The 26,964-nt window shown below is 37.8% G+C and overlaps 1 protein-coding gene across 2 annotated transcripts in view; it reads right to left on the reverse strand.

Annotated features, from left to right (window-relative positions):
- Positions 1 to 1,035: 1,035 nt before the first annotated feature.
- Positions 1,036 to 26,964, reverse strand: part of LOC136109061 (septin-2) — a 28,400-nt gene continuing 2,471 nt past the window's right edge. For both annotated transcript variants that reach the window (XM_065851429.2, XM_065851428.2), the window contains exons 2-12: positions 23,888 to 23,939; positions 22,691 to 22,790; positions 21,128 to 21,214; positions 20,394 to 20,517; positions 15,590 to 15,724; positions 14,963 to 15,080; positions 10,470 to 10,571; positions 9,509 to 9,654; positions 8,373 to 8,456; positions 7,312 to 7,369; positions 1,036 to 1,149 (exon numbers count right to left, since the gene is read on the reverse strand). In XM_065851429.2, coding sequence (XP_065707501.1) covers positions 1,081 to 1,149; positions 7,312 to 7,369; positions 8,373 to 8,456; positions 9,509 to 9,654; positions 10,470 to 10,571; positions 14,963 to 15,080; positions 15,590 to 15,724; positions 20,394 to 20,517; positions 21,128 to 21,214; positions 22,691 to 22,790; positions 23,888 to 23,914 — 1,050 coding nt within the window. In that variant the 5' untranslated portion in view covers positions 23,915 to 23,939 and the 3' untranslated portion in view covers positions 1,036 to 1,080. The remainder of the gene's footprint in view (positions 1,150 to 7,311; positions 7,370 to 8,372; positions 8,457 to 9,508; positions 9,655 to 10,469; positions 10,572 to 14,962; positions 15,081 to 15,589; positions 15,725 to 20,393; positions 20,518 to 21,127; positions 21,215 to 22,690; positions 22,791 to 23,887; positions 23,940 to 26,964) is intronic.

Here is a 26,964-nt window from a genome sequence, read left to right on the forward strand (position 1 = left end):
CCAGCTCCTGTCTGAGAAAGTGAGAGCTTTATGTCAGACACCACTATTGCATATGCTGCATGGTCAGCCACAAAATTACCCTCAGTGTTTACATTTCCAGCCCTAGGACAATACATCTTAGTATGGAAGTTGGAAGACACGATGTGAAGGCTCCTCTATCTGCAAGACTTGGAACTGTGACAGTAAGAAACCTGAGTTTGAATTACTTTTTTCCCCCCTTAACTACTTAACTCAAAGAGCACAGTGCACATACCAGCAGAACCATCAACTTCTGTTTAAATAAGAATCCAGTGAATAAGTTTATTTCTTAGGAGACTTTTTTCTTCTCTTATTTTGTTTTATATAAACAGGAAGACCAAAGGTTCAAATAAAGGCAACAAAAAAATCTCCTTATTTTAGGCTTGGAATGTTGGCAGCTGCCACAGGGTCATAAGGGATAATATAATCCATTTTATTCAAGCTTTACATTCCAGAAGACCAGCAATCACAACTGGAGAATTAAACTGAAGTATTAAGCAACAAGATTCCTCATATCCCTCTGTGTTTTTATTCTTGCATTTAAAAAGAAAAATTTTACCAGAAGAGCTGCATTCTGAAGAAAGCACAAATATTTGCTGCAATCATTTGTTTCTTCACTCGCTTGGATCCCACCTAATATATGATATATAACATCAAGGAAGTCTGTATTCAGTACACCTAACCAGTTTGTCTAAACTTTCATTTGGCTCTTTGAAAGAAACGCTCAAAATTCAGCAGCCTATATGGCCCCAAACACCGTAACTTTTGTTTATATATAGCCAAATTAATTTTCTGAGCAGCTTGTGCTAACAGAAATAGAGACAGACGATCCAAAAATAAGGCACTGGAGAGAAGCACTTACAGGTCTTAAAAACAGCTACATAGGTAACATTTGCATAGACATTTTTTCTAGTCTACCCAGAACATCACTCAATTTTTTCTATAGGTACTTTAGAAGAAAGTACAAAACGCAAAACTAGCAATAATCATTGTGAAAACCTTACATAAGAGGAGTAAACAAGTCAGAAAAGTAATACCTGATGCATCCAGATGTCAAGTATCTTAATCGTCACCAGGCTTCATCCTCATTTGGGCTTGCATCTGTGCAATCATCTCCTGCATGCGGCGCAGCTGGAAGAGAAAAACACCCACATGTTTACAACAATTTCATGAGGAGTCCAAAATCCAGGAATCTGTACATCTTCTTCTTCCATGGTAGAATGCAGGTCCTGTTTGCCTCTTTATAAGTTGGAAATGGCACACTAAATTGCATAATTGAATACTTTGTCTTTTTTCAGTCTCAGATTCTTTAGCGTATTACATCTAACTTTCACAAAATATTTGTAAGATACTTATAACAAAAATTGAGCAATAAAATCCAAATCTTTTGGAGCTAGCTATGTTTGCAATCGTGTGAATCAACACTCAATCTACAATAAAGAAAATATACCCTTTAGGTGCGTACAGAGACCCACTGCTTGAGCGAGCTGAAGCAGTTTTGTTCTGACACAAGTGCTCAAAGCATCATATTATGTATGAACACTCATCTTGTGGCTCACCAGGACATTCTGCAAAGCTTTAGCAACTGTAACAGCCGAACATGCAGACAGAATTTAAAAACGACTTCAAAAGAAAAACAGAAAGATGTTTACAAAATTGGGCAAGACAGACTAAACATATTAAGCACCAATATTTTTACATCTAAACAACTACTTTTCCTGGAAATAATTGTTTTCCTAAGGCATTTTCTTATGACACTTATAAGTTAATTTCCATCTCATAAAAGGCTGGTTATATATAATTCATTTTTTTCCCCAAAAAATAACAATTTCAATAAATACTCCTAAGAAAGAATAAGAGACATACAGATTTACAAAATGTATATGCAAATACCTCTGATTTGGTTTATAAATGACTAGGTAGTTCCTTCCGGATGCAGGCGGGGAACCTCCACATACACAATTGCCAAGTGCCCTATCTTACTAACTGGAAAAGAAATAGGCTGCGATTTCCATGCACACTGTATGAAATAAGAGTCCATTTCATGTAGTAATCTGAGGCTTGCATAGCAAGTCTTCATTATTCTAAGAATCATTGTATCGCTTTATAATATATCCAGCCTTTTTTCCCTTTGAAAAAAAGTAATTACAGAATTGCTTTCATTTATTTTCAGGGACAGAGAGGGGAGAAAAACTCTTCAACTCACACAACCACTATGTTTAAACAATTAAACTGTATTTTCACCCAGTCAACCACATTAGCCATTGTGATACTAGTTACTTAATGAGATTGAACACAAAAGGATCTGCAATAAATGCTTGACTACATGTATGTGGTGTTGAGGTGTTAAAGCTCAAAGAAAAACAAACCAAAAACCAACACAACCAAACCCGAAACAAAACACTGAAAATTAACCAAAACAAAACACGGTCAAACTAACTGCAGATGTCTTTATTACATTTTCTTGCCTGGTCTCAGATACACATCTGGGAAAGAGTAAGAAACTGAAGAGTTAAGAGTATGGAAAAAGAGATTGCAGTGTAACCAGAGGTTACAGAGGTTGCCTAAAACCAGCAGGTTTATAAACTTCTCCTGCTGCAGCAGCACAGGTTTAACGGAGGCAAATTCAGGTTCCTGTAACTGCAGCATAGATACATGGACAAAAGGAGATTCACACAAGAACAGCACGAGATACAGCTAAGCCTGTAGTGATCATTATATACCTACCTACATCTTTCTGTTAAACACTTGCAACAAAAAGCCTCTTATCAAAAACATAGCATAGTGCTGCAGGAAGGAGGAAAACACAGCAGGAAGTCTCAGAAATGAGTCGCATTGATTCCACGGCCCAAGAAAAGAGAAAAGTTTCAAAGATCAACTTGTAAAACTGGAAGACACCTGGTCTGTTCAACTGCCTCTCTGCAGATTTCCCATCAGAATAAAACCAGCTTTTTGAAAGCTCGCCTACTTGAGCCTTCCCAAGAACGCTCCAAGCTGAGCCATGAAACATCCCCAAAATAGAAACCATTCAGTAATCACAGGGGAAGATACTGCTGCACATGTATTACAGTGATTGCTCAAACACACAATTCTGCTAATAGCTAACGTCATATTTTTAGACTTAAATACAGCACAGTCTCGTGTTTTCTTAACCTTAATTGATAAAAATATGCCCACGCCATGAGAGAAAACAGATGCTGTGCGACTCAAATGTAAGGTAGGACAAAAGCACCAGGAGACCTCCTCTGCTCTAGTGTTCAGATTATAAGATTTTCCTTCTTCATATGGTGTTTCTGGGGTCTGCTGGTGATGTGTTAGTCTCATCCATTAGCTAAAAAATGGCAAGTTTCTGAAGCGATTGTAGCATAATTCAGTAGAAAAACTTTGAGGCATAAAGTCTGTCAACAAAACTACTCACGTTGTTGTATCCTATGGCCACTAGTAGGTAAGTTCTGTGAACTCCCAAACAAGAGAGTAAACTTAAGTAAATTAGGTGGAGTTTATACCTGCGTTATGTCAGGACTAAAATTTAGTTCAAACTATTATGCAACTACTGGGCAGTGACTACACACGACTACCATAGCAATACACAAAAGAAACAAACATTTAAAATGAGAGCCAAGGTTACAGAGTTAAAAGTGAACCCTACAGCTTCTTAATAGCTCCCACGTCACTAACAGAAAGCACAGATCCACAGCTCTGCTCTACCTCCAGGATTTCATCTATCCTACTATACTTTGCCCAGAATACCAACTACTCCTGTCTGAACAAGGTGAGTGGCTTTTCGGTGACAACCCTACAGATATCACAGGAAAATAAATGTTAAAAACCCAACAATATCTGCTTCCCACTGATGTGCTTCCCCTCCCCACACCAAGTATGATTATTTCAGCCCATGCCTTTATAGAAGAAAGTTCGTAAGGGAAGAGTCTGCAAGAACAGGGCAAGATGGAAAACTGCACAGTAGATTTTCTAGTAAATCGAGATGTTCCCATGACAGTTGCCACTGGTTAAAAATACTTCCAATACTAAAGAGTACAATTAATCTCGTTAACTGAAGACAAGAAAAATATTCCTGACAAATTTACTGTAATATATTGGAAAAGGGGCTACAATCAAGACAAATGTATTCCATAAGACATATCGACATCATAAATAATAGAAGTCACTGTGGCCACAGCCATCACACTCCACAGGCAGCACATATTCAAAGAACAACTCAAAAGGACAAAAAGAAAGCAGTTACTCCAAAAAAAGAAAAAATTGGTCTTCATTCCAGTCCCCAAGGGATTATCGTTGTTAATTGCTTATAAAGGGTTTTCTTCTCATGATGTTCTCCCAGGACTAAGACCATGTCACCTTACGGAGGAAGTCATTTTGCTCCCCTGAATTGGGCAATAACATCCCGCAAAACAAATGAAACTTCAGAGCTGTTTGTATTTCCCTGAGGTCTGCAGGCCTGCACCAGCAGTCATGCTGTCTCTCTACAAAGTTTTTGCCTCATCTTTCCAGAAGACACACAAATACCTGCAATACCAGGTGGTTCCCCACACGCAATCACATCCTCACCTACCCCAAAGCTGCTGCTCTGCCGCAGCCCAGCAGCCACCCCGTTGTTCCCTACACACCCCTGTACCAAAACCAGGGTTCTTCAGCTCAGCTGACAAAGGGTTAAACACAGTCTAAAAGCGCAAAGACAGAAAAAACATTTTAACATCACGATTAATTCTACTACATTCAGCCTATTGCTGACCAGCTTCACTGAAGACAGTGGAGAGAAGGGATGTGCCCAAAGCCTTGGGGCAGCTCATGGAGGAAAAAAAACAAACCAGACAACCAACCAACCCACCCACAGAGGAAGTTTGTTCCTTGTCATTTCACATAATCATGGTTCTAACATTTTTCTGGAAGTATTGCCTCTCAAAACTTTGAAATGCTTTGATTATGAGATATTTACAGAGTAGGAAGAGTATGGCACAATACTACAAGCTTTCTTAAGTTTGTGCCCATTTATACCACAACATCCAAATAATCTGAACTGCCACATATTTACAGTTGGGAACATGGGTACCTTGGTTCTTATTTTTGCTTCCCAGCTCAGAAAAACAGGTCACCACTTGCAAATGAGCAAAAATGACAACCAGACTGAGCAATAAATTCCAAATTGCTGAACTGGGGACCACATCCTTTGGCATAATAAAAGATCATTTAGCAAAAGTGATGCCTTTATAAAGATGATCCTGGCACCAGCCCAAACATTCATTCCTTCCAAGGTTATATAAACCTCACAAAACTGTAAATAGAACGTCAAGCACCGTTACTGATGGGAATGCAAAACAGGAGGGGAAATGGATATTTGTTTTCTCTGCAAAGGCCATGGAATGCGAGCCCATTTCCTCTGTGCCTCTCTCCTCCCCAGACTTTTCCCAGTCTGAACCTGAGGGATGATACGGAGATGAAGGGATTTCATACCGGCTTATCTACAGAAGATTCAGCAAAGCCTCTTGATCTCTTTGGGACAATAGAACGCAGAAGTTAAAAATCTATTTGTTTTTTCAAATTCTAACTTAACCTTCTGCAACTTCAGCAGCAGTTATTCAGGGATGATTATTCCCAGAGGAAACTTGCAGAGACTGTCCTCCAAGAAATTAAAGACTTCACCTCTTTAGCCATGTTATATAAAAAAAATACACTACATACATATATATACATATATACACATTCACACAGAGTGGTCAGAATAGACCAGTATTAATAATGTGCCCGCAATATCAACAGTTTCCAGAGGAAACTGTTACAGGAGAATCTTTTCAGACACAAGCCTTAAGACAAATAGTTCTACAAGGATACTCAAGTTTCTCCTTAACTACTAGACACATACAATTTATATAGTTCAAGTAACAGGAGAAACAGTTGTGACTTAAATTCTCTAAGCCCAGAATCCTGCAAGCATTAAGAACAAAAGAAGAAAAGCCACACACACACCACAAAACCTTTTCAAAAAATACTCCTGACATTTTCAAAACATCCCATATCCCTGGCTATCAGCTGCTGGTCTACTCTTGTTTTACACACACATCAGTAAATGGGGGACAGTTAATTTGTGCACAGAACACTTGCAGAAGTTCCACTGTCATAAGTGCATGGCCATCAAGTGCACTTACATTGCTGAAATGAAGTTATGAAGTTAAACAGTGATAAAGATGCAGTTCATTTAATCTTGAGTAATTCTTATTAATAACTAAAAGTTATGGTGATAATCAGCTGCTTCTGCATTTCCTTTTAGGAAAATTTTTTACTATTTAAGTCAACATACCAGGGTAAGCTATTTTTAAATGTAGATGCTATAAAGGAAAAAGGAAATGCACAGATTGAAGTAACTATATTTCAAAAATTTCCATGTATGGGAGCCTGAATCTTTCATCGCAGAAACAGACAGAACTGCTTGTAGTTTTTTTACTACTTCATCCAAATCACTGCATATACGCGTTGATCTTTTTAAATCATGTTTTCCTGCATTTATGGACTTGGATCCAAGCTGAATTGGATAAAAGAATGGTAAACAGAACAAACACTGTCTTCCGATTGGCAGCTGGTCTTGAGTTTTCACAATGCAAGCAGTCATAAGTATTGGCAGTGTGCTGCTTGAATTTAAATACTACGCTAAAAATCTCCAAATCTTCAGAATTTTACCATAAAAATGTAAAGCTGAAAGGCCTAGTAATAATTTGAAGCTTGAGTAAGAAATCAGATTGAAAACACTCAGTCCATAAGTAGACAGGTACAATAGAAATACTATGAATTTTGCTGCAAATCAAGATTAAAAAACATACATATTATATCACGGGATTCTTAAGATTCAACAACATTTTTCTACTCCAGAGCCAGAAGAGATAAGAAGAAATGTACTGGTAATGTGGCTGTAGTAAGCCATGCACATCAATTAGACTATCAGTCTACCCCAACATACTATGTTTATAGCAGGATATATAGCTGAAAAACATAAATTGATCTTAATACTTAAAAAATAGCAACTATCCTTATGGAAAACTAGCACAAACTGGAAGTGATAAATACCCTACCTATGGCCAAGGATCCACGTGCTACCTACCATCCGCATTACACAAGTGACTATAACCAAAACACTTTGTATGGGCAACTTTTATGTTCTGATAAGGTCTATCACTTTTCACAACTCCAGTCCTACACTCCATAGGCAGTTGACATAGAACACTGAAATTGAAATATAGCCTGTCATATTAAAGAACAACAGTTTTAGAAGCTTCCTCTTACCTCAGCCTCTTTCTGCTGGAGGATTCTGTCCTTATCTACCACTTCTTCTTCAACAGGCCTATTGAACAAAAGAACACGTTGATGGGTGTAGGATACAGAAGTAAAACTCTCCAAGAACAGATGCAAGGTTCATATTTCAGTTAATGTAACTACAACGAAAAGTCTACATGCTTCCGTAGAGGGGAAATCAGGATATTTTTAAACGCATGCTTCCCTTTTGTAAAACACCATCTTTACCTCATACTCCTGTTATTCACTCTCCATTTCTTAAAATTTTATTTATTCACTGCTATAGTGATTTTTTAGCTATTTAATCAAGAGATTCCCTCCACTATGTATCCATGGTACAAAAACCAAGCATCAAAAGGCAGTATAGGCTATTTCCTTTCTTTTTTAAGATCAAAATGCTTGGCTGAATACTTAAAGAACAAGTGAAGTAGACACAATAATAAGTTGCTATCAAAAAAAATGCAGCACAGGTACGTGCAGATTTTTTGCATTAAGTTGCCAAGGACAGAAACCTTACCAACAAATAAGAAAAACAAAACACACAAACAAATCAAAAATACAAAAAACCACCACATACATTACCAAAAAAAGATTGTTTGGTCTGAACTTCTCTCTCTAGCTATATATGAATGAGCAAGAGAACAAATCACCATGGCAGCCCTGCAGTAACTGGAGAAACGATTTCCTGCCTGATCAGATAGGATGGGGCCTATTTAAATGTGCCCACTAGAACTATTTTTTTCCAAGTAGACACCATTCAATAAAAAACTACCTTGCCTGCAGCCCACAATTTCTTTTAACATACCAATTAAAAGCATAGAGAAAATGGAATGGATATAAAAGCAAGAATGGCTGTTTGTATGCACTGCATTTAGCTAATATTACTGCTCTTCAGGGAGAACTTTTAATACAAATTTCAGCAACTCCATAGATTGAAATCTCAAGAGAAATAATCAGTTACAGGTGAGATGAGTTAAATGAACAAGTTCAATGGCACAGAGGAAAAAAAGACCCACAAGCAGCAATGCCCAAAGGCACACAAACGCACTTACTTGCCAGTTCGCTTTAGCCTCTCCGAACGGAAGTTCTCGTAGTGCAAGTCTTGGGTCACCTCCTGCAGGTCCTGCATGTGTGTTCTAGAACACGCAAAGGGGTATTGAACACTTTGTTCTTCTTGTCAAAGGAAGAAAAACACCCTTGTATCTTCTGTGTTTATCTTCTATAATGGATGCATTTACTGCAAAAATAATCCTTACAGACCAAGCCTGACGTAAAGCCAGCCAGAACACTGCTTTCATGTTTATTGGTCTTTAATTAACATTTAAGCACCCTCCCACCAATATTCTTCAAAGACCCAAAGTATGCTGTCACCTTCTTGTTCACTACTGACTCTACAGGAGTTGTTCATACCTTTCTTTGCAGTGTTAAGAACATTGAGAAGACAGTTATTCAGAAAGATACTCTAATTCCTGAAGTATTTTTTGCCTCTTAAGTGCTATTAAGTGTAATTTGTAACAGAGAACTAGGTGGAGCTCCTTGGCTTACATAGCAGCTGATATTGTCTAACAATTTCCAATTGTCAGGAAAAAAATGCTCACTATGAGTGACCAGCAGAGGGCGATCCCTGCCCAGCAGAGACTGACACCAGAAATGCACAACAGAATTCAATTTCCAACAAGAGGGAGAGGTCATAAAAACAAACACACACCAAAACCCACCAAACCCACAAACACTTAAAACCATCGGCACAGGCACAACATATCCATATCAACTAAAATCATAAAAGGGGGGGGTATCTATTTAACACAGGATTTCCTACACTGCCAAGAAACCCAAGTTCTGCCTTTAGAATACTCTGCACATTTTAATCAATCACTATAAGCAGTATTTTAAAAGCCTTTCTGCCTCCCCACTGCACTACAAGAAAACATCAATGTATATGTAAAGCCATCAAATCAGTTCACATAAGACATAAAAACTGTCACATATAACTGTCAATGTAAAATACAGAAAATCTTTTCTGAAGTCGGAGATCGGAGGATTACAGCAGCAAAACGAGCTGCAGCGGGCTAAAAAGTACCTGCCATTAGAGTTCGCTTTGAATTCAGGAGTTCATGTTCTTGTAACTCTCTAGTCATTGTAACAGTTACATCACCACCGGAGATGGGATAATTTTACCATTACTCACACCAGCATTGTGCGCAGTTTAAGGAAATCATTGTGCTCTGGATTTTCAACTTCAACAACTCCCCAGGGATACAGACGGCCTCTGATTTTCTTGCCTTTCACCTCAATAAGTTGATTGGATCCAATAACAGCAAAGGGAATGCTGGCCTAAGTTGAGACAGAGCAAAACAAATTCCCGGTTTGATTTTTGACTGGTTACTTTTGTGTGTTTTGTTTCTTTTTAAAGAATGCAAAAAGACTTTCAAGTAACAGATGGGGGTGCGGGGGGAAGAAATGCTGACAAATGCACTCTACTATAATCCTTGCACATGAGAAAACCACAAAATCCTATTCTAGGCAACACAACCTCTCATTGTTAACACCTGTAGTTGTGTTAGGATCAGTTTGTCTTCAAACACCAGGCACAAAAGGAAATGACGCTTTGCTTTAGGAACACTTGACTGTTGTTGAAGTACAGTTTGGGCATAATGTGTCATCTGACATAACATCATGCATGGAAAACAGCCAACAGAAACATTCTTCAGATACAGATTGAAGTAGCTAGAGAGAGAATTTCAGATACATTCTTCAAGCACCTTTGCTAGTATCACAGCACTAAGAGGAAATTACTTAAAACATTTATTATCTGCTCTAACAAGAGGAAAGTTGTTAATTAGTATGGTAACCATAACACATGCACATTCTCTTTGCTTGCACGTAAAGAGTTTGAGTCAGAAAACAGACTGCAAATCACAGTTCTTGCTGAACAGTTGCTTACATTTAAAAGAGAAAGGAAAGTCATGACACGCTACATTTAGAATTCTGATGAAGCAGAAACTGGAATAAAAAGGATTATAATTCAGAGGAGTTAACATCTGAAGAAAAGTCGAATTTTCAACACGTTATAAAGGAATAAAGTACCTTTAAGCATCCTGTAGGCTTGAAAAAGTACTGCAACAAAATAAATTAGGAGTGAAACTTGCCTTTAAAACTCTGGTTTGTTCTTTAAACTCCTCATCTTCATCAGAATCTGCATCAGGGAGTTGATAAATCCTAATGCCATGCTCAGAAATCTCATCCAGAACCTGAAGTTTACAAAAATGAAAGAATAACAAATTCTTATTTCATTGAAGATGTATTAAGTTAAAAATATACACAACTGATTTATTTGTCTGTCACCTCTAGAAAACTCAATGTTCTTCTGCTTAGAAAAAAAAATCATTAGCAGAAATTGCCATTACTTATGCTTTGAGTGTACGTACTACCAAATTAGTGTATGTCCTACAGGACTATCTTACATGACATTAATTTTATTCTACCTATAAAAAAAACCAGCATTTTTCCTTCATTTAGAAGAGACTTGACTTCAAGTCCACAAATATCCTGTAAATATACCAAGTAAATAATTAAAAAAAAAAAAAAAAGATTTACATGGAGCATAATACAGAAGCAGATAAAACCAAAGTGAAGTTAACACAAAAAAATAAGTAAAGGCAATGAATTTGGAGAAAGGATTCATTAGTTACAGCATCAAAACCATGCAGCGCATGCCGAAGTATATTTTTGGGTATTTGATAGACACAAAAATCCAGAAGACAGTGCCTATTGTCTCTTGCATTCAAAAGACAAAAGCTATTCAAAATCCACTAAGAGAAAAAACATCCATACACAGTTGTCTCTATTGTCACTAATGTCTGAAATTAATATAAAAAAAATATCCTATCTGTATTCCTGTGTGCATTCTTTCCCTAATGAAATCACTGCAGGGTAAGCAGCTAGCACAACGCCAGGCCTTGGGCAGCTTCATAAGGTGGTACAAGTCAATGCTTTCTTCAACACTGAAGAGAATAATACTTCTACTGCCATACTGTTTAAGTCAGAAATCCCATCAGATGCACTGACAAAATTGTCTTTCACTAAGGGGTGGTGGTACGAGGAAAGCATGAAGAACACTGAGCCTGCACAGTAACTCTCTTCAAAGGCATCTTGGATATCTTAGCAGAAAAAGGTTAAATCTGCAAGCTTCCCAGATCAGTATTCCCCAATCATTTGCATGTGTTAACCCCACAACCAGCACCTGAACCAAGCAGCAGCACCACTGCAGTAACAAACTCCAGCAGCAGACAAAGTTGGGGTAAAACCAGAGGTGTTTTTGAGGTAACCATAAAAACCAGTCAGAAAAGCCTACGCAAGGCTGTCCATATAACTGCACATTAACTTGATAACACAAATACAACCAGACTTCCAATAGACGAGACGACTTAATGAGCCTTCTCATAGTATTGTTGTATAAATAAAACTGGTCCAACCAGAGCTTGATTTAAAACAGCTGTTTAAAATAAAGCAATCCTTCAGACCATTAGAAGAGGAATGACCATGTATGAGCCACAGCTATTCCCAGGACAATGTTTCCCTGCCAGGTATATAAACATCCCCCGCACTCACACACGCGCACACACTGAATTAAATGTTATGAGCCCCCACCTACACGGAGAGCAATATTTTTAAAAGAAAAAGAAAGTCTGGGAATAAGTGCTGCCAATAAGCAATTAACAGTTACATTCACACAACTAAATGTAAATCAATGCATGTTGTTACTGTTTTGCAAAACGGAAGATAACCAACTTGTCACCAAATGATACTAAAAGATGCACAGCTGGGATAGGTGGGGCAGCGCTACAGTGCAATGGCTTGGAGTAGCTGCATAAAACAAGAAAGCACATTTAACCTGCCTGAGATCTTCAAGATAAAATGCAACCGAAACAATAACGGGAAGGCCAACAACAGGGGTGCTAGAATAATATATTACAGCTGTTAAACCTAGTGCTTTCCTGAAAGGAAAAAGAATTGCAATAAAAACAAACTGTATTTTATGGTCCTAACAATGAAACAGCATTTTGCTTCTTCAAATCTGAATTTTATTGGCCTCAGAGGATTCTGTGTTCCTAAAGATTAGCCTTCCCATGGGAAATTAAAAAAAAAAGTCAAAATATTAGTTCCCCTCTCATGAAGTCATTCTTTTGAGCAGGTTTCCTTCACAGCCTTGCATGGCACAGCTTGTGAAACTGCCTTACATTTCTTCCCACTCAAGACTTCTAAAAAATAACTTTGAATTCCAGAAAGACCAAACAGGAATTACTCCAAGCTGGGTTTCCTTTTCAAGCCCCACAAGCTGATCTCGCTGCTTAGTCCAAGGCAGCAAAACAAAAACATCGCACTTCAGATTGATGGCCAAATGGCAGAAACATCTAAAAAAAAAAATAGGACTTCAAGCTGCGTCAGCAAAGCAGGATTTTGATTCTTACTCCTGATTAGAGATTCTGTTAGCCAAGATGCTTTGAGTTAGAACAATATACAGTAGCTAGACTTTCAAAGCTTTGGAAGCACATTATACATTTGACTTAGTATAAACTCAGTTTGTAGAGTGACCTTTGCCAGCAGTACAAAAATAATGAAGACTTGTTTACCTGTTTCCTAACCACTCCCTCAGACCACAGCCTCACTGTCATACATCTCATCACATTTAGGCAATGCATAAATGTGGTGTCCATACATGTAAGTCAAGATTGTTTTAAAGGCTAGAAATAACTAGATATGGATCAGCACTGAACATGGTCAAGAGAAGTTGCCTTTAAATTAATCTGCTCATCACAGGGTACATAAACTGGGATTCATCTCCATCTTCTACAATAAACGTACATCATAAACCCTCAATCTAACATCACTTACAGAACTGTACTGAAAAATAAGCAATTCCAAATTCACATTGGGAAACATGTTTGTTTATGCTACTGCCATGTTTCAGCTAAACTCCGGTGTTAACAATACACAGAAGCGAACATCAAACAACACGTCCACTGTGGTGTGCTTGACCCTAGGAGAGGCCACCAAGCAGCAGATAAAAGGAGCACAGAAGAGTCCCAAAACAATCACAGCAAGTATTGAAAGCTGGAAAGAGCATGTTCCTCTTCATTTCACCCAAGAGCCGCTTCTTGTGAAAGATGACTGTAGTTAACTTTTATCAGTTTATTTTATATACTTGAACTGACAAAGCAAAACATTCAGATTCCCAGTGAATTATATTGTAAAATAATTACCGTTCCACTTAAATGCCTGTTTCAAATCTTTCAACATCATTCTGCTAACAAATGCTGAACCAAAAAAAGTACCTCTGAAAACCGAGCCTGAAGTACGCTGCTGAAAGATCAAATACAGATTCTTTATAAACAGTAGCAGCTCCACAAGCACTGCCTACTATCAGACAAAAATCTTAAACTAAGTCAGTACAGCTACAGAAGAAGAGAAGTAGTGAGGCCAGCAGCCACATCTGGCTTTGTTCTGCCCACAGTACCTGTCACCTCCTCATAGCATTTGTGGAGGAATAAAAAAAAAAAATACCTGTTATGCTTAACAAATGAATGAACTGATTTTGAATCAATAGAACCTGAGAAAAGTTTGCGATCTCAATAAATTTTACTGAGCCATCTTCCACCATAATATAATCTCACCACCTACCCCTTCCTTTCCTTGTGTGGTGCACAAAGCCAGTCTGAATCAAAGAGGATAAACCAGGAAATATTAAATATTTACATTTCTTGGGCAGATTGTTCTATTATGAGATTAAATGGAAATTAGATCTAAGGTGAAAGAGTTGTACAACCACAAATAGGTACTTCATTCCTATAGAATTCACTACCATGTCGTATTTGGCAGAGGCTGGCCTGTTTTAGGTTTGGCAAAATATATTACAGACAGCAAGTAAATCTTCCAACACAAAAATATTTTAGTATCACTGTCTGGAAAGACTTTTTCCAATGCAATCCTGAGTACATCCTGGTATTTCACATGAACAGATAACCTAGTAGGAAAAAATGTATACAAAATGACATACATGTTTCCATAACAATGGAGGTACCAAAAGCATCTGTATCATATATTAGTCCAACTGTCCTGCCTCTATATGAGCGTGTTAATCTGTATCATGGGTGCACTTATTAAGCAAGTTTCCAATTACCCTGGCTTAGCCACATTTTCCTACAAACCATGTGGCACAGCTAGAGTATGCAAGCAAGTTTCTTTTGGATGAAACTAAACATTAAGACACTCTCGAAACACATCTAATGCTCTCCCACCACCAATGGGCATTAAGTCCACTGGACTAAACAAGAGCTAGTCTGAAACATCTACACTACATGCACTGCAGGATGATTTGAGCCCTCGTTACAAACCATTTCATTCAAAACCTGCTCCAGCGGGGTGCGCTGCTTGCTACGACAGATGAAGCAAGAACGGCCAATTCTCAGCAAATGTAAATGGTAAAGCACATCAGACCTCAGTGAAGATTTCCCACCTCACGCCTCCTGAAGATTATGTCCTTGGCCACTATCATTCACCCCTCTCCAGTTCTAATTTACTTTATAATTGGCTTTAACATTGTTGGGGTTGCATTGTTCTCATGATCAAGTGTTAGACCTACTCTTCTCTTCAGCCTCTCTCTCTCCTTCAGTGTCAGTGTGTCAGCCTTGGCGATCACAGGGACAATGTTGACTTTTCCATGAAGAGCCTTCATGAACTCTACATCTAATGGTTTCAGCCTGCCAACAAGAAAACAAACAAACAAACAACAACAACAAAAAGGTGAGGTTTTCATTTGGTTGGGGGGGGGGGGTTGGTGTTTTTTTTCATGGTTTTTTATTGTTTGTTTTTTAAACAGACCAAATGTATTAGGACTTATTTATTTCTGGTATCTACATAATTTATTGTGGAAATACTCTTTAAGGCAGAGCACTTCCTTATCAGCTTGGTTGTGTAGAGTCTAAATTGAAATTAAAATTGTCACTATAAAATAAATTGGATGTTATAAGCTCTCATGTTTCTGGGTGATAAACAATGCAATCCTGACTGCTTCAAAACAATATTAAAAGCCAAAAAGCGGACAAAGCAGAGGAAAGCATTAATCCCCAAGGACCATTTTAATTGCATTGGCTAACTGACAGTGTGGGAAGTAACTCAATTAAAGTTAAGTTTCCAGTTCAAGTAATGAACAGACTTATGAACAAGATATAATGCTCTAAAATACAAGAGCCCAAGAGCTTTTACTTACCCATGCCCAAAGGGAGAGATGAAGTAAAAACAGCAATGGACTCTGTTGTCTATAATGTGGCGTCTGTTTAGACCGCTCTCGTCATGAAGGTACCTTTCAAACTGGTTGTCAATGTACTGGATAATTGTTTTGAAGCTGTGATATGGGGGGGAAGAGAGGTATCTTAGATCAGTTTTAAAATAATAAAAAGAGTTATACAAAGATAAAAACAGGAGGAGAATCACACTTTTCTTAAGAACACTTCTGTTACAAAAATTCAACTTCCTAGCATTGAATTTATTACTGAGGAAAAGTATTTCAATGATGTAAAAAGATAATTTCATAGCAACCACCAAGTGTCCACGTCTGAGCTACTTTTTTAACTCGGTCCACTGGATAAAAATTTTGAGTGCAAGTTCGGAAAAAAGCACTGAGACAGTGCTGAGACAACACAGACAGGAACACAAGATTGAGGATTTTTCTGCTTTTCTTCTGGGGGTACAGGGTGAAGATTTGTTTTTAAACCAGCTGACAAATGACATATCCCGGATATCCTCTTGATTTACAACCCTGACCTCAGAACCACGTTTCTATAGTTACCTATGAAGATCTGGGTATTCTAGTCTGTTTGAATTAAGCACAAATAGATTTGCAAGTCACACACTAAAGCATCACATGATTTATTAAGCTATTTTTGTTACCTTACAGAATCCTCCTCTGTTGGCAAAGAAAAAAATAATTCCTACTTAATTCAAGGTATTTTAAAATACACCTTTCAAAGAAGTAAAGGAACACAAAATTTGATCACACAGATCAACCAGATACAAAGAGCAGTGACTAGAGAAAGAAAACACAATGCATTACTAAGGAGATTGTTTTAAAAATTCCAGACCATGTAGCCACCTGTAAACAACATTAATATAAAAGGACACTTTATATTAAGTACTGCAGGGGAAAGGGAAATGAACACACTGATGAAGATAAGATTAGGCAGATGATTGCGCATCATGATCATATCTTAAACTCCTTGGGAAAAAACTGAGGAGAAAGCTTAACTTGAAAAATAGTATTTCTATTGTTGGGAAAGAGCAAATTTGACAAGAGAAATTTATGGAGGAAACAGACCAGAGGATGCAAAAGAAATAATTAGTAATCTAGAAAATGAACACATTAAATGATGGTAAATACTGTGACAGGCAGCAAAGTTCAACCCTGGGCTGCATGCCTGTAATGAAGGTAATGAAAGAAAGTTACAAGAACGATTGAAGAGATCCTGGAAGGAATTTTGTTTTCCAAAGCTGAGTAAGCTTTTGGATCTAGGAGTAATAAATCCATACTAGAACATATATATACATACAAGTTTATGTCTCTGCAAGATTTGCACTGTTCTAACTCATACTACAGAAGACTACAGAGCAACATATGGAATTTATTCCATTTTGACCTTAGTGCTGCTCAAGTCCTTAAAAACTAATATCTTACTACTTAAACGTGGAAAAGGACATGGATTACCTTCCTGTTAATCTTAGATAGTCTCCTTTTAGCTGGTGAAAGGTAATGAGCCTGAAGACGTAAAATGTTAGGACAGAAACCAAGCACAAACAATGGGAAAGCAACTATCGCACATTTCTCTGGCAATGTAATTAGTTTACGTGCAGTTTTCTAGCTCTAACAGCTATAATTTTCCCTATAAATATGGTGTCAGTGTCCTGTACCTCCTGGACTTCCGGGAAACACCTGCCCTGCAGCGCTGTGCTGACCATGACTGAGGAGATAGCACATCCTGCACTGTAACAGCAAACACAAGTGTTGCATTTAAGCCCACCAGGGGAAAATTAACACTATTACCAAGGTGCCAAAAAAACCACAAAACACAACTTAAGCCAGTAAAAACTGAAACTTAGCAGCAGCAAGAAAGCAGTTACCAAAGAGTGACCTGCGACACCGCAACCAAGTGAAACAAGGCATATGTTTAGCAATATCCAACAAGTTCAGCTGTAGACTGGTTTTGTCAACCATTGTTTTAAGGGCAGATTTGATCCCAAACCTGTGCATGAAGCAATTGTTTTTGTCCTTCTCTCCTTATATAATTTCTCTGTCTAATGAAAGCTGATACTCTAAGGACATGCTGCTCTCACAAACCCAGTGTTCTTATGCATGGAAGAGCTGTTCTACGCTTCAAACTTGCCACCGTAAAGAATTTTTCTGTTCACCAAACACACACCTAAACAGATGCCAAGAGCATTCCTGGGTGCAGTTTGATTCTAGAATACACAACTTCAGCAAGCACTAAAGCTTCACACAGAATCTAAAAAATTATCACTATGGTTAACTGTGGTTAGCATCTACCTTTTCTTACAGGCTGCTTTAAGTACAACAGCATTTGGAAAACAAAAAACCAATCACTTTAGACAATACGTTGTACTAAATTTATAGTAACTCATTTCCCAATCCAACATTGTTGTTCTTCCAATCCAGGAGACCTCCTGGACAAATTTGGGACAACACATAATCCTTCCTAGCACCTATTCTGTAATGGAAAATACATAAAAATTGACACCAACGCACATTCTTGAAAGCCAAACTCTAAAATTAAGTCATTTCATCAATGCAAAGACAGAAACCAAAAGCCATTGGGAAACCTACTCTGGAGAAAGACACTTGAAACACTGCCAGTGACTGCCGCCTCCTAGGGACATCACGCCAGTTTGATTTACTTCTGTTCAGAAATAACCTTAGTAAAATTCATCACCCTGAAAAACAGGTAGCGTGCATAAACTGCAGCTTGCCCCCAAAAAAGTGCTTTATAAAATTTGGATTAAGATCAGCACCATCTACTGGTTAACCATAATTGCAGTAAGCGCTTCTGAGCACAAACATAAGTTCAAGAACACGAACTTGCTGCTCCCTCTGAACGGACAAGGAAGGAAGGTTGTTGCCCGGGGTTAGTCTTGACTACAGTTTGAAACAAAGAGTCCATCCATCCACGTCCCTGTGACATCCTGTAAAGACTAACAGCTTTTGTCAAAATGACACTCATCACAGCTCAAACAAAGTCGTTTCATATGGCGTAAGAAAACGGGACTTGGGAGAGAGGCAATTAAAATTAACTGCATCTTTTTATTTTGTAGTATCCAAGTACTACTTGTTCTCGTAACGTATTTTGACGTTTAAGATTTATCACAGACAACTAAGTATAAGCCCGTAAGTTGTGCTACTGGGTCTGAATCATCATGGAACAACTCTATTTAGCAAACCTCCAGAAAGAGAGGGGAAAAACCTGAACACGTAGGTCTCTAAGAAACATCTTAACAGAATAAACAAAGGGCATTAGCACACAATCAACAGGAAGGGCTCTGTGTAACACAATACGGGCTGCAGAGCTGCTCGCTCCAGCGGAAGGAAGCTCTAGTCAACAGTGCACAAAATAAGCAAGACCGCACTGCAGTCCAGAAAGATGCCTCAGTGTTATTCTAAAAGTGCTTTTTTTTTTTTCAACTTAATAAAGTAGGAAAAGTGAGAGGAAAAATTAAAATCCCACTACAGCTTCTCCTTGAAATTTTCATTTAGTATATTATACAAATTCGCTGCCTTTATTTACAACAGAAAGAAAAACTATGTCTGATAACAATGTTCTTCAGAACGCTCCATATAACACAATATTCTATCAAGAAATTATTACAAAACATTCTATTGGCATTATAGATGTTTATTTTATCAGCTATTTGCCTCCTTCCTGATCTTTAATTTATACTGAAGAATTCAAATCAACCAGTATCAGCTTTATGCTCCCGTTCTCCGCACAGTGACAGTGCTTGTCTTCGTATTACCCCACCACAATAAAAAGCATCAATGAAAGTTAATGGCTAAGCAAAAATACTGTTAGCACTTCTTAAAAGACAACCACACGGAAATTGAAAGTTGAGCTTTTAGTTACACTGGAATAATTCAGGCATCCCGCTGAGCACATTAATATATCTCGTCTTCATTTGAAAAAAAGTTATTATAAGATCAGTTTTCCACAGTTAAAGAAAAGTGCACAATAATGACAATTTGGAAATCCTTTCTTCACAATCTTTATGCTAAAGCAATTATGTATGTTGTCCTGCGTATTTGTAGACAATTATTTCAGCCATTAAAGATTATCAGCTGTATTGAGGAAAGAGAGAGCTAAGTAGTAAAAAACAAAAAGCAGTTCTATCCAAATTGCTAGTAGTGCATACAAACGACAGGGAATGAAAAATGAAAAGTACTGTCTTAAAATCACAGAAATTGGATGGGCCACAGGCACAGAAAGTAAAAGACAAAAAGTTCCCTCCACCAGAATTCTGCCCTATTAGAACAGCCATGGAGACAAAAAAGTTGACCCCAGTTGTCAGAGAGAACCTGGAGGAAAGGAAATTCATTTTGAAGGAGAATCACAGCCTAGAGAACACTAACCAAACCTTGCAACCAGAAAAGGTTATAAAATTGAAACAATTTTACTAGAGATGTGCATTTTAAACAACAAAAAAAATAAAGAGAAACTTGATTTAAAAGCTCACACAAACTAAATGCTCATCTCACTGATGCTATGAAGATAAGCGCTCAGAACACAGAAGTGCTTAGAAGATTGTGCTTAACTGCAAGGGCTCAGAAAAGACCCTCTACCATGAATTAATGATAACATCCCATCAATGTTAAAATAACAAACTTGTTACTTCTTTTCAGTAAAAGTCTTCCAAAGATCACCAGCTGAATCAATTAAGTCCAGAGAGACACACCTGCTAGAGTAGCATTTGTGTAAGATACAAACTATCAAGCAAAGCAGCATTTACACACATACCAGTCCTGGCTGTTAATGGCGTCTCCATATCCTGGTGTGTCAACTACTGTCAAACGCAGTTTCACCCCTCGCTCCTCTATCTCCACTGTAGAAGCTTCGATTTGAACCGTTCTCTCTATTTTCTCTAAAATGAAGGCACATTTTGATTGTTAGTATGCCTATCAACTGCTGCAGAAACCCCTGCAGGAAAGAGCAACACAGGATGAAATGCAATCTGAAGTGTTTTGCAACCTATGTTACAGAAAATGATTTAAAGAAAAAATAGAAGCTACCTAGTCAAAATTTGACATTTCTGTAAATAAACAAGAAGCAATGAACTGAAAAAGGGGATTTACTCATGACAAAGTGCAAAAATAAAATTTTAATACTCAGAAGCATGCTAGATCCTTTGTCAAAAGGCATTTACACCTCTAAACAGGATTTGAAAGTATTATAGGCAACAAACATTAGAGGAAAGAGGGGTCAGACCAAATCATGTTTAGGTATATTGACACCTAAAAGGTTTGAGGGATTAGTCTCTTTAATAACAATTGATGAAGAAACAAAAGCTGAACCTTTGAAAGGAAATATAAATGAGAAAATAACAGCTCAACAAAATATAATTTGGAGGATTAAAATACATCTAGACAGTGTGAAGAAAGGGTCTCATGGGGGAAGTTATCATCAGGATGTTAACTGGAAGAACATGAAATTTCATAGGGTATGGGCTGAAAGAACCACAAAACCACATTTACCAGCAGCTCCAGGAATATAACGTTCTGGATAAAGATCAGTCAGGAACAGACTGTTAATTAAAGTGGATTTTCCCAAGCCAGACTCACCTACAAACAAAATAATTCAGGTTATTAAGCACACACACTCTTTACTGCAGGTTTTTTAAAGCACCTTTTCCCAAGCTCACAGTATGGAAGAAAAATTTGTTCATCAGGATCCACCCTAGTTCTTGAGAAAAAACATCAAAGGTTCAGCTAAGCACTTTAAAAACACAGGAAAAACAAGCCTCTAGTGTTTTTATAAGTGTTACATGAAAATGCTAGGTTTACTGTAATAGATTTCATAATAAAAGCTGAAAGGTCATACAGCACTTTGACTACAGATCTAGAGATAGGCTACTTCAGGAAATAAAAGCTTTTTTTTCATTTCAACTTACAAAATCAGGAGCTGTAACTCTCCTGTTGAGAATTTCCAAGAGCTTTAAGGCTTTCCTAAGCTAGAAATTGAACCTGAAACACTGTTAGGAGGGAGAATGAATAAAGCAATCCCAAACTAGCAGTGGAGCTTTGCACCCTTGTGGTGCAGCTACATGAGTCCTAGGAAATATGAAACGGAAAATTATGCAAAATTCACCTGAGAAGTTCCACAATTCTGGAACTTCAGGTCATACAAATTCTGTTCTACAAAGTCATAAAGCGAAACCTGTAACTGTAATTACTAAATCTGAATTTCAGAAAGTCACATTTTTCCTAGACCAAGGAATCAAAGGAGTCGGCACTTAGAACAATCAGCCATGTTATTTCAGATGCTACTAACCTAAGAGATGGAGAAGTTATTTATTATCACTAAATGCATGGAGTTAGAGAACTCTACCCTTATCACAAGTTACCATTCAGCAATGTCTGTGAAATAAATAGGTCTGTCACCAAATAATCCCAAACAGTACTATGGAGCACAGAAAATAAGAAGGAAGTGTTGCGCATCTCTTCTCGTTTTCATTTTTCAATAACATGTCATTCCAAAGTAACTACCTCAAAAAGGTGATAGTACTGTATAACATATTCCCTTTGCACTTGTATAACATTAAACTGATGCAATGCAAGTAGAATTTAACATGTTGCTTAAAACAGCTTTGTGCCTAAAACACTTTCTAAAGACTCCTACAGGTGCTCATTCACAGAACTGACAAATTAAAGGTTTATTTGTAATACCAGAGTGAGTCAGTATAGAACAGCAGAACACACATGAATAGCATCACGATTTCAACAGCAAGATATTCACCATGGGCATTCATGCCTTCAGCTGGGGAAATGGGAGTCAAACAAAGATTAAGCAACTATCCCAACCACCTGATGATGAGTCAGGAATGCAAGAATGTCCTGTTGGCTCAAACTTTAATCACTAGAAATACTTCTTCCTACTCAACATGAAAAGATTGCATGAGATTTAATGAGAGAGCATATAGAGGTTCAAAGTTTTTTCTTCTGTATATCAGTCAATTACTAAGTAGGAAGATACATATCTATGTGAAAAAAAAATCTGTTGTTGTTTAACAGTCAAAACCGCTTAAAAAAGTCACTTACCAACCACCATCAGTGTGAATTCAAAACCTTTCTTTACAGATTTCCTGTGAACCTGGTTGGGCAGATTAGCGAACCCCACATAGCCTGCCGAGTCAGAAAACTGACAAGAAAACAACACTTGAGTATAAATGAGATCCCCTTCCCCCTAAAACGTTGAAACAGAGTTCTGTTGATTCTATACAGTAAAGTGCAGAGGTATATGAAGCGCAGGGAAAAACAGAGAATGAAACAATTTTGCTGCTATAAAGAGAGACCTTGAAACAGGCCCATTTACCAAGCAGTCTGATATAAATAGAAGTAACTTAAGCTACACATACACAAAAGTCTCTTCTTGGATTAAAAAAAACCCTGCAAGCTTGCAAGAACACACTATTATTTATCTTAAGGTGTAAACATACCAAATTTTAACAGATATTTTTGACATCCAACTTAAAGTCTTTGATTTTTAGGTATCTGCTGCTACTATCTTCTACCAAAATAAATAATGCATACATTCACACGTAGAAAAACAAAAGCATTGTATAGTAACACAGAGATTACCAAGATAGAATAACACAGAAATCCTCTGCTTGTTAAGCTGTTCTCCTATCTTCATAATGCTTAATTTCTAACACAAAAGCAGGAAAAAGAAATTGCCTGAAAAACTTATCAGAGAAATTTGGGCTATAAAAAGTAAAGTCAGTTTCACCATCTGTTATCAACTGACTGAAAACCAAATAGAAGCCTAAACAAGAACTGCAGCCACCCGACTTAGGGACAGATGAGCTAGCTGGAACCAAACAGATGAGTTTATGATGAGAAAGGTTTTTAATCTAAAGCCATACTTCCAGTGGGTGGGGGGTGTGGGGGAAATCACTTCAAAAGCAATTAGTTATTTGCTAATGATCCTTTTAAAACCCACCTAGATGGGCAAAAACATTACACATTACAAGTTAAGGTTTGTCAAATGAAATTTCTTTAGGTAAAGGCACAATTTTACACTTGTACATAAACAATGAACGTCTGGCAAACATGTGAAAGCATATCGCTAGAACTGCATGCAAGTTCTGCTTCTACTGAACAGCTCCTTTTAAGAAACACATCTGAAGCAATAAGGCATCATTTATTTACTATTTTATCACTCCAATAAAACCACAAGTATCTTCAGAAGTTGAAGAGATTCTAAGCAAAATTTTGTGTGTGCAGTCATCTCTTTACCTTTACTTTTTCACCTGACTGAGACATGGTTCGTTACTCCAAGCTTCAGACACTGGAAAATAAAATCCATAATGCATATTAGCTGACTTGAAGATCATATTCATTTTAATTTTGAACTGATCAATTGCATATAATAATCACATTTTATTCTAGTAGAACGAAAAGTCACGTACTCAAAGATTACCTGAACAAGCCATCAACAAAATGGTGGCTTCCGTGAATCTATTCCACAGAAATTGCACAGACTTTCAAAATCTTAAATGTTTTAAAATAGAAAGATTCCTTTAAAATTTAAAATAGTAAAATTCAATATCCCTAAAGATCTCTTATACATCCTGTCTTCAAGGGAAAAATATCTACTGAAAGGTAATGCTGATAGAGATATATATGGCACTCCTGATGTGATTTTTCTTTTAAGTTATGACTCTGTAATTAGCTAACAACCTGAAATTCAAATATTCTGTTCCCAATCCCCTATGTAGAACAGCATAAGGAGGTCCCTTTCCTTCCATTGTCACCCTTCCCACTTATGAACTACATGTTTCTTTAAGAGGGTTTACAAACAGGTGTTTTCCAAAAAATTGTATTTGAGAATTATGATCGCATACAAAAAATTCACACGAGAACAGGACACTTACGGGATTTCCAAGTAAAGGTTATAACATTTTCAGTCACTTCAAAGTCCTGTCGAATAGGAACACTGCAGAACCTTGGCACTTGGCTAACCCACACTGGACACAAACATCCACCCTGATCTGAAGGACTATCAAACAGATTTGTTCTTTAGTGTTGGACACCCAGAACAGCTGGGCTTTGGCAAGCCCTTATCTTCTTCTCAAGGATGTTAGCTGTGCTATAGATTAGTTATCACAGCAATAGCGAGGCCCTTTTATTTTGAGCGGTCGCAGAGCTCCGGCAGGAAACGCAGAAGTTCCCCACTTCACAGCCCGGGCTGTTGTGAGCGCAGCCCTTGGCCTGGGCCGGGGAAGTGACCTCCCCGGGCACCTGTGTTCCACAGAAACGCTTTCCTGTCAGGAGCAGGAGTCCCGCTGGCAAGAGACAGGCCAGTCGCTGACACTGGCAGCTCGACAGTCACATCCTAGCACTGATACACTGAGCTTTGGACTAAAGCTGAAGTTGGCTTAATCGCAACTTGGAGTTTTAAAGAAAACTTGTCTTCAGCTCACACGGCATTTCATTTGCCATTCCAAATCCTGGCAGCTGTGCAGACACCAGCCACCCCGTAAGCAAGAGAAGTTGTGTTTTCTCCAGCTGCTTTTCCCCCATACCCAGCTCATTTGCTTGCTAATGAAAGCCTAATACACCCATCAACTGCAAAATAGGGAGGTCCTGATCCTAATCATCTTCTGACAGCCTCTAATTGGCTATTCCTCAACACAGCCTGGAAAACATCCTTTAAGAATGGTTTTGAAAAAACAAAGCTTATTTTTCTTTGACCAATTTGCAAGGGCTCTTTCCAGCCTCCAGCCAGCATCGCAGATCCCTACAGAGTCACAGCCTCAAGGGCAGATGTAACTCATTGCTCTGTTCACATCTTGCTCCTGTGTTTGGAAATCTCTGTTGTCACCTTCCTCTATAAAATCAGTAACATAATTCAGAAGTTTAGAAGAACTTGTAAATAGTCACTGTCTGAACACTAACATAGACTTTCTGGCCTGTTTGTCACAGTAATGCCAGATGAGAAGCCACACAGAGCAGCTGCCTACAGTTAAAGGTGAAAAGTGGGAACAATTAACAATTAAATACGTATGGCAAATTCTCTAATTACTTCTGCTTTAAACTGACAGCACAGTCACATCCATTGTACCATTATCCAAGCTACTAGATTAACAAGCTGAAGAGTCAAAGCTGTCAACTGATTATGACTCATCTGGCTCCAAAATTACTGTCATCTCATCAAAAATTAAATTTACAATAAATTACTCCACAAACATAACTTACAAAGCCTGTTTCCTACTGGGAAAACCACATTCACCTTGTGTCATAATCTGACCAAAGAGGTGCTGTAGCCAAAGCTGTAGGACAGTTGCTCTGATCACATCATGACTGCAGCATAAGCTTAAATGTCTGTGTGCAACAAGCATCCAATTAGATATCTCCCACCATATTTTGTTAGAATATAAATATTCTAACTAAAAGTTAGCTGGGGAAAAAAATACAGATAAAACTACTGTTCCACAACATGTAACTAAGGCACAGAGGTTCAAATGAATCATCATTCAACCTCAATACATTTTGCAATTCGTAATGCTGCCCTCGTGAGGTTGCCTAGAAAATTCAATCAGCCTCCCCAGATGACCATGAGCTGCCTTCTGAAAGCTTTACCATACCATTACAATTCAAAACCTTAGCATTAGCAAAATATCGTATGTTACATCTTCTTACAGCATCAAATAACCACAGCGCTTGCAGCATTGCTTACAAGTGATAACCTGTCAATGGACCAGAACACACATCAGTGACTGCTGAAATCTGTCTCCATACAACTGAGTCAAACACTAAAACAATGTGAAGTTGAGTGTCTGAGAACACTCTAGATAGCCCCACATCTGGAAATTTGTATCAATTGTTCATAATGACATTTTAAAAAACAAGTCAAAACAGAGCAAGCACACAGCTGTTCTGCATGCTTTAGATTTTCAAAGAACTGTTTCAATCATTATAAGATGAGCAAAGCAGGACATGCAAACTACTTCAGAGAGAAAGTAATAGCTAAGATACAGTTGCATTAACTTGCAAAAAGCAGTGAAACTTTTATTTGTAAATAACTGTAGGCCCCATTTAGCAGGCCTAGCAGAAAAAAGGGGACACTATACTACAGCTTAGTTGCGTTCAAATCAGTTTTTTGAACAGTGGGTAATGTAATTAAGTTTCATTTCAAATCCCAACAAATTCTTATCCTAAAATGACGTGCTGTTTGGCAACGAGAACTGATTACCACTAAATTCAGTTACAGCTGCCTCCTCTACAAATACAGAGGCCTGAAACGTGCCATCCCTCGGCCTTCTGCTAAGAAAAGTGTTCCAGTGAGAGAGAAAGAGAGGGGAAGGAAAATG

Source organism: Patagioenas fasciata, chromosome 17 (assembly GCF_037038585.1).
Source record: "Patagioenas fasciata isolate bPatFas1 chromosome 17, bPatFas1.hap1, whole genome shotgun sequence".
NCBI lineage: Eukaryota > Metazoa > Chordata > Aves > Columbiformes > Columbidae > Patagioenas > Patagioenas fasciata.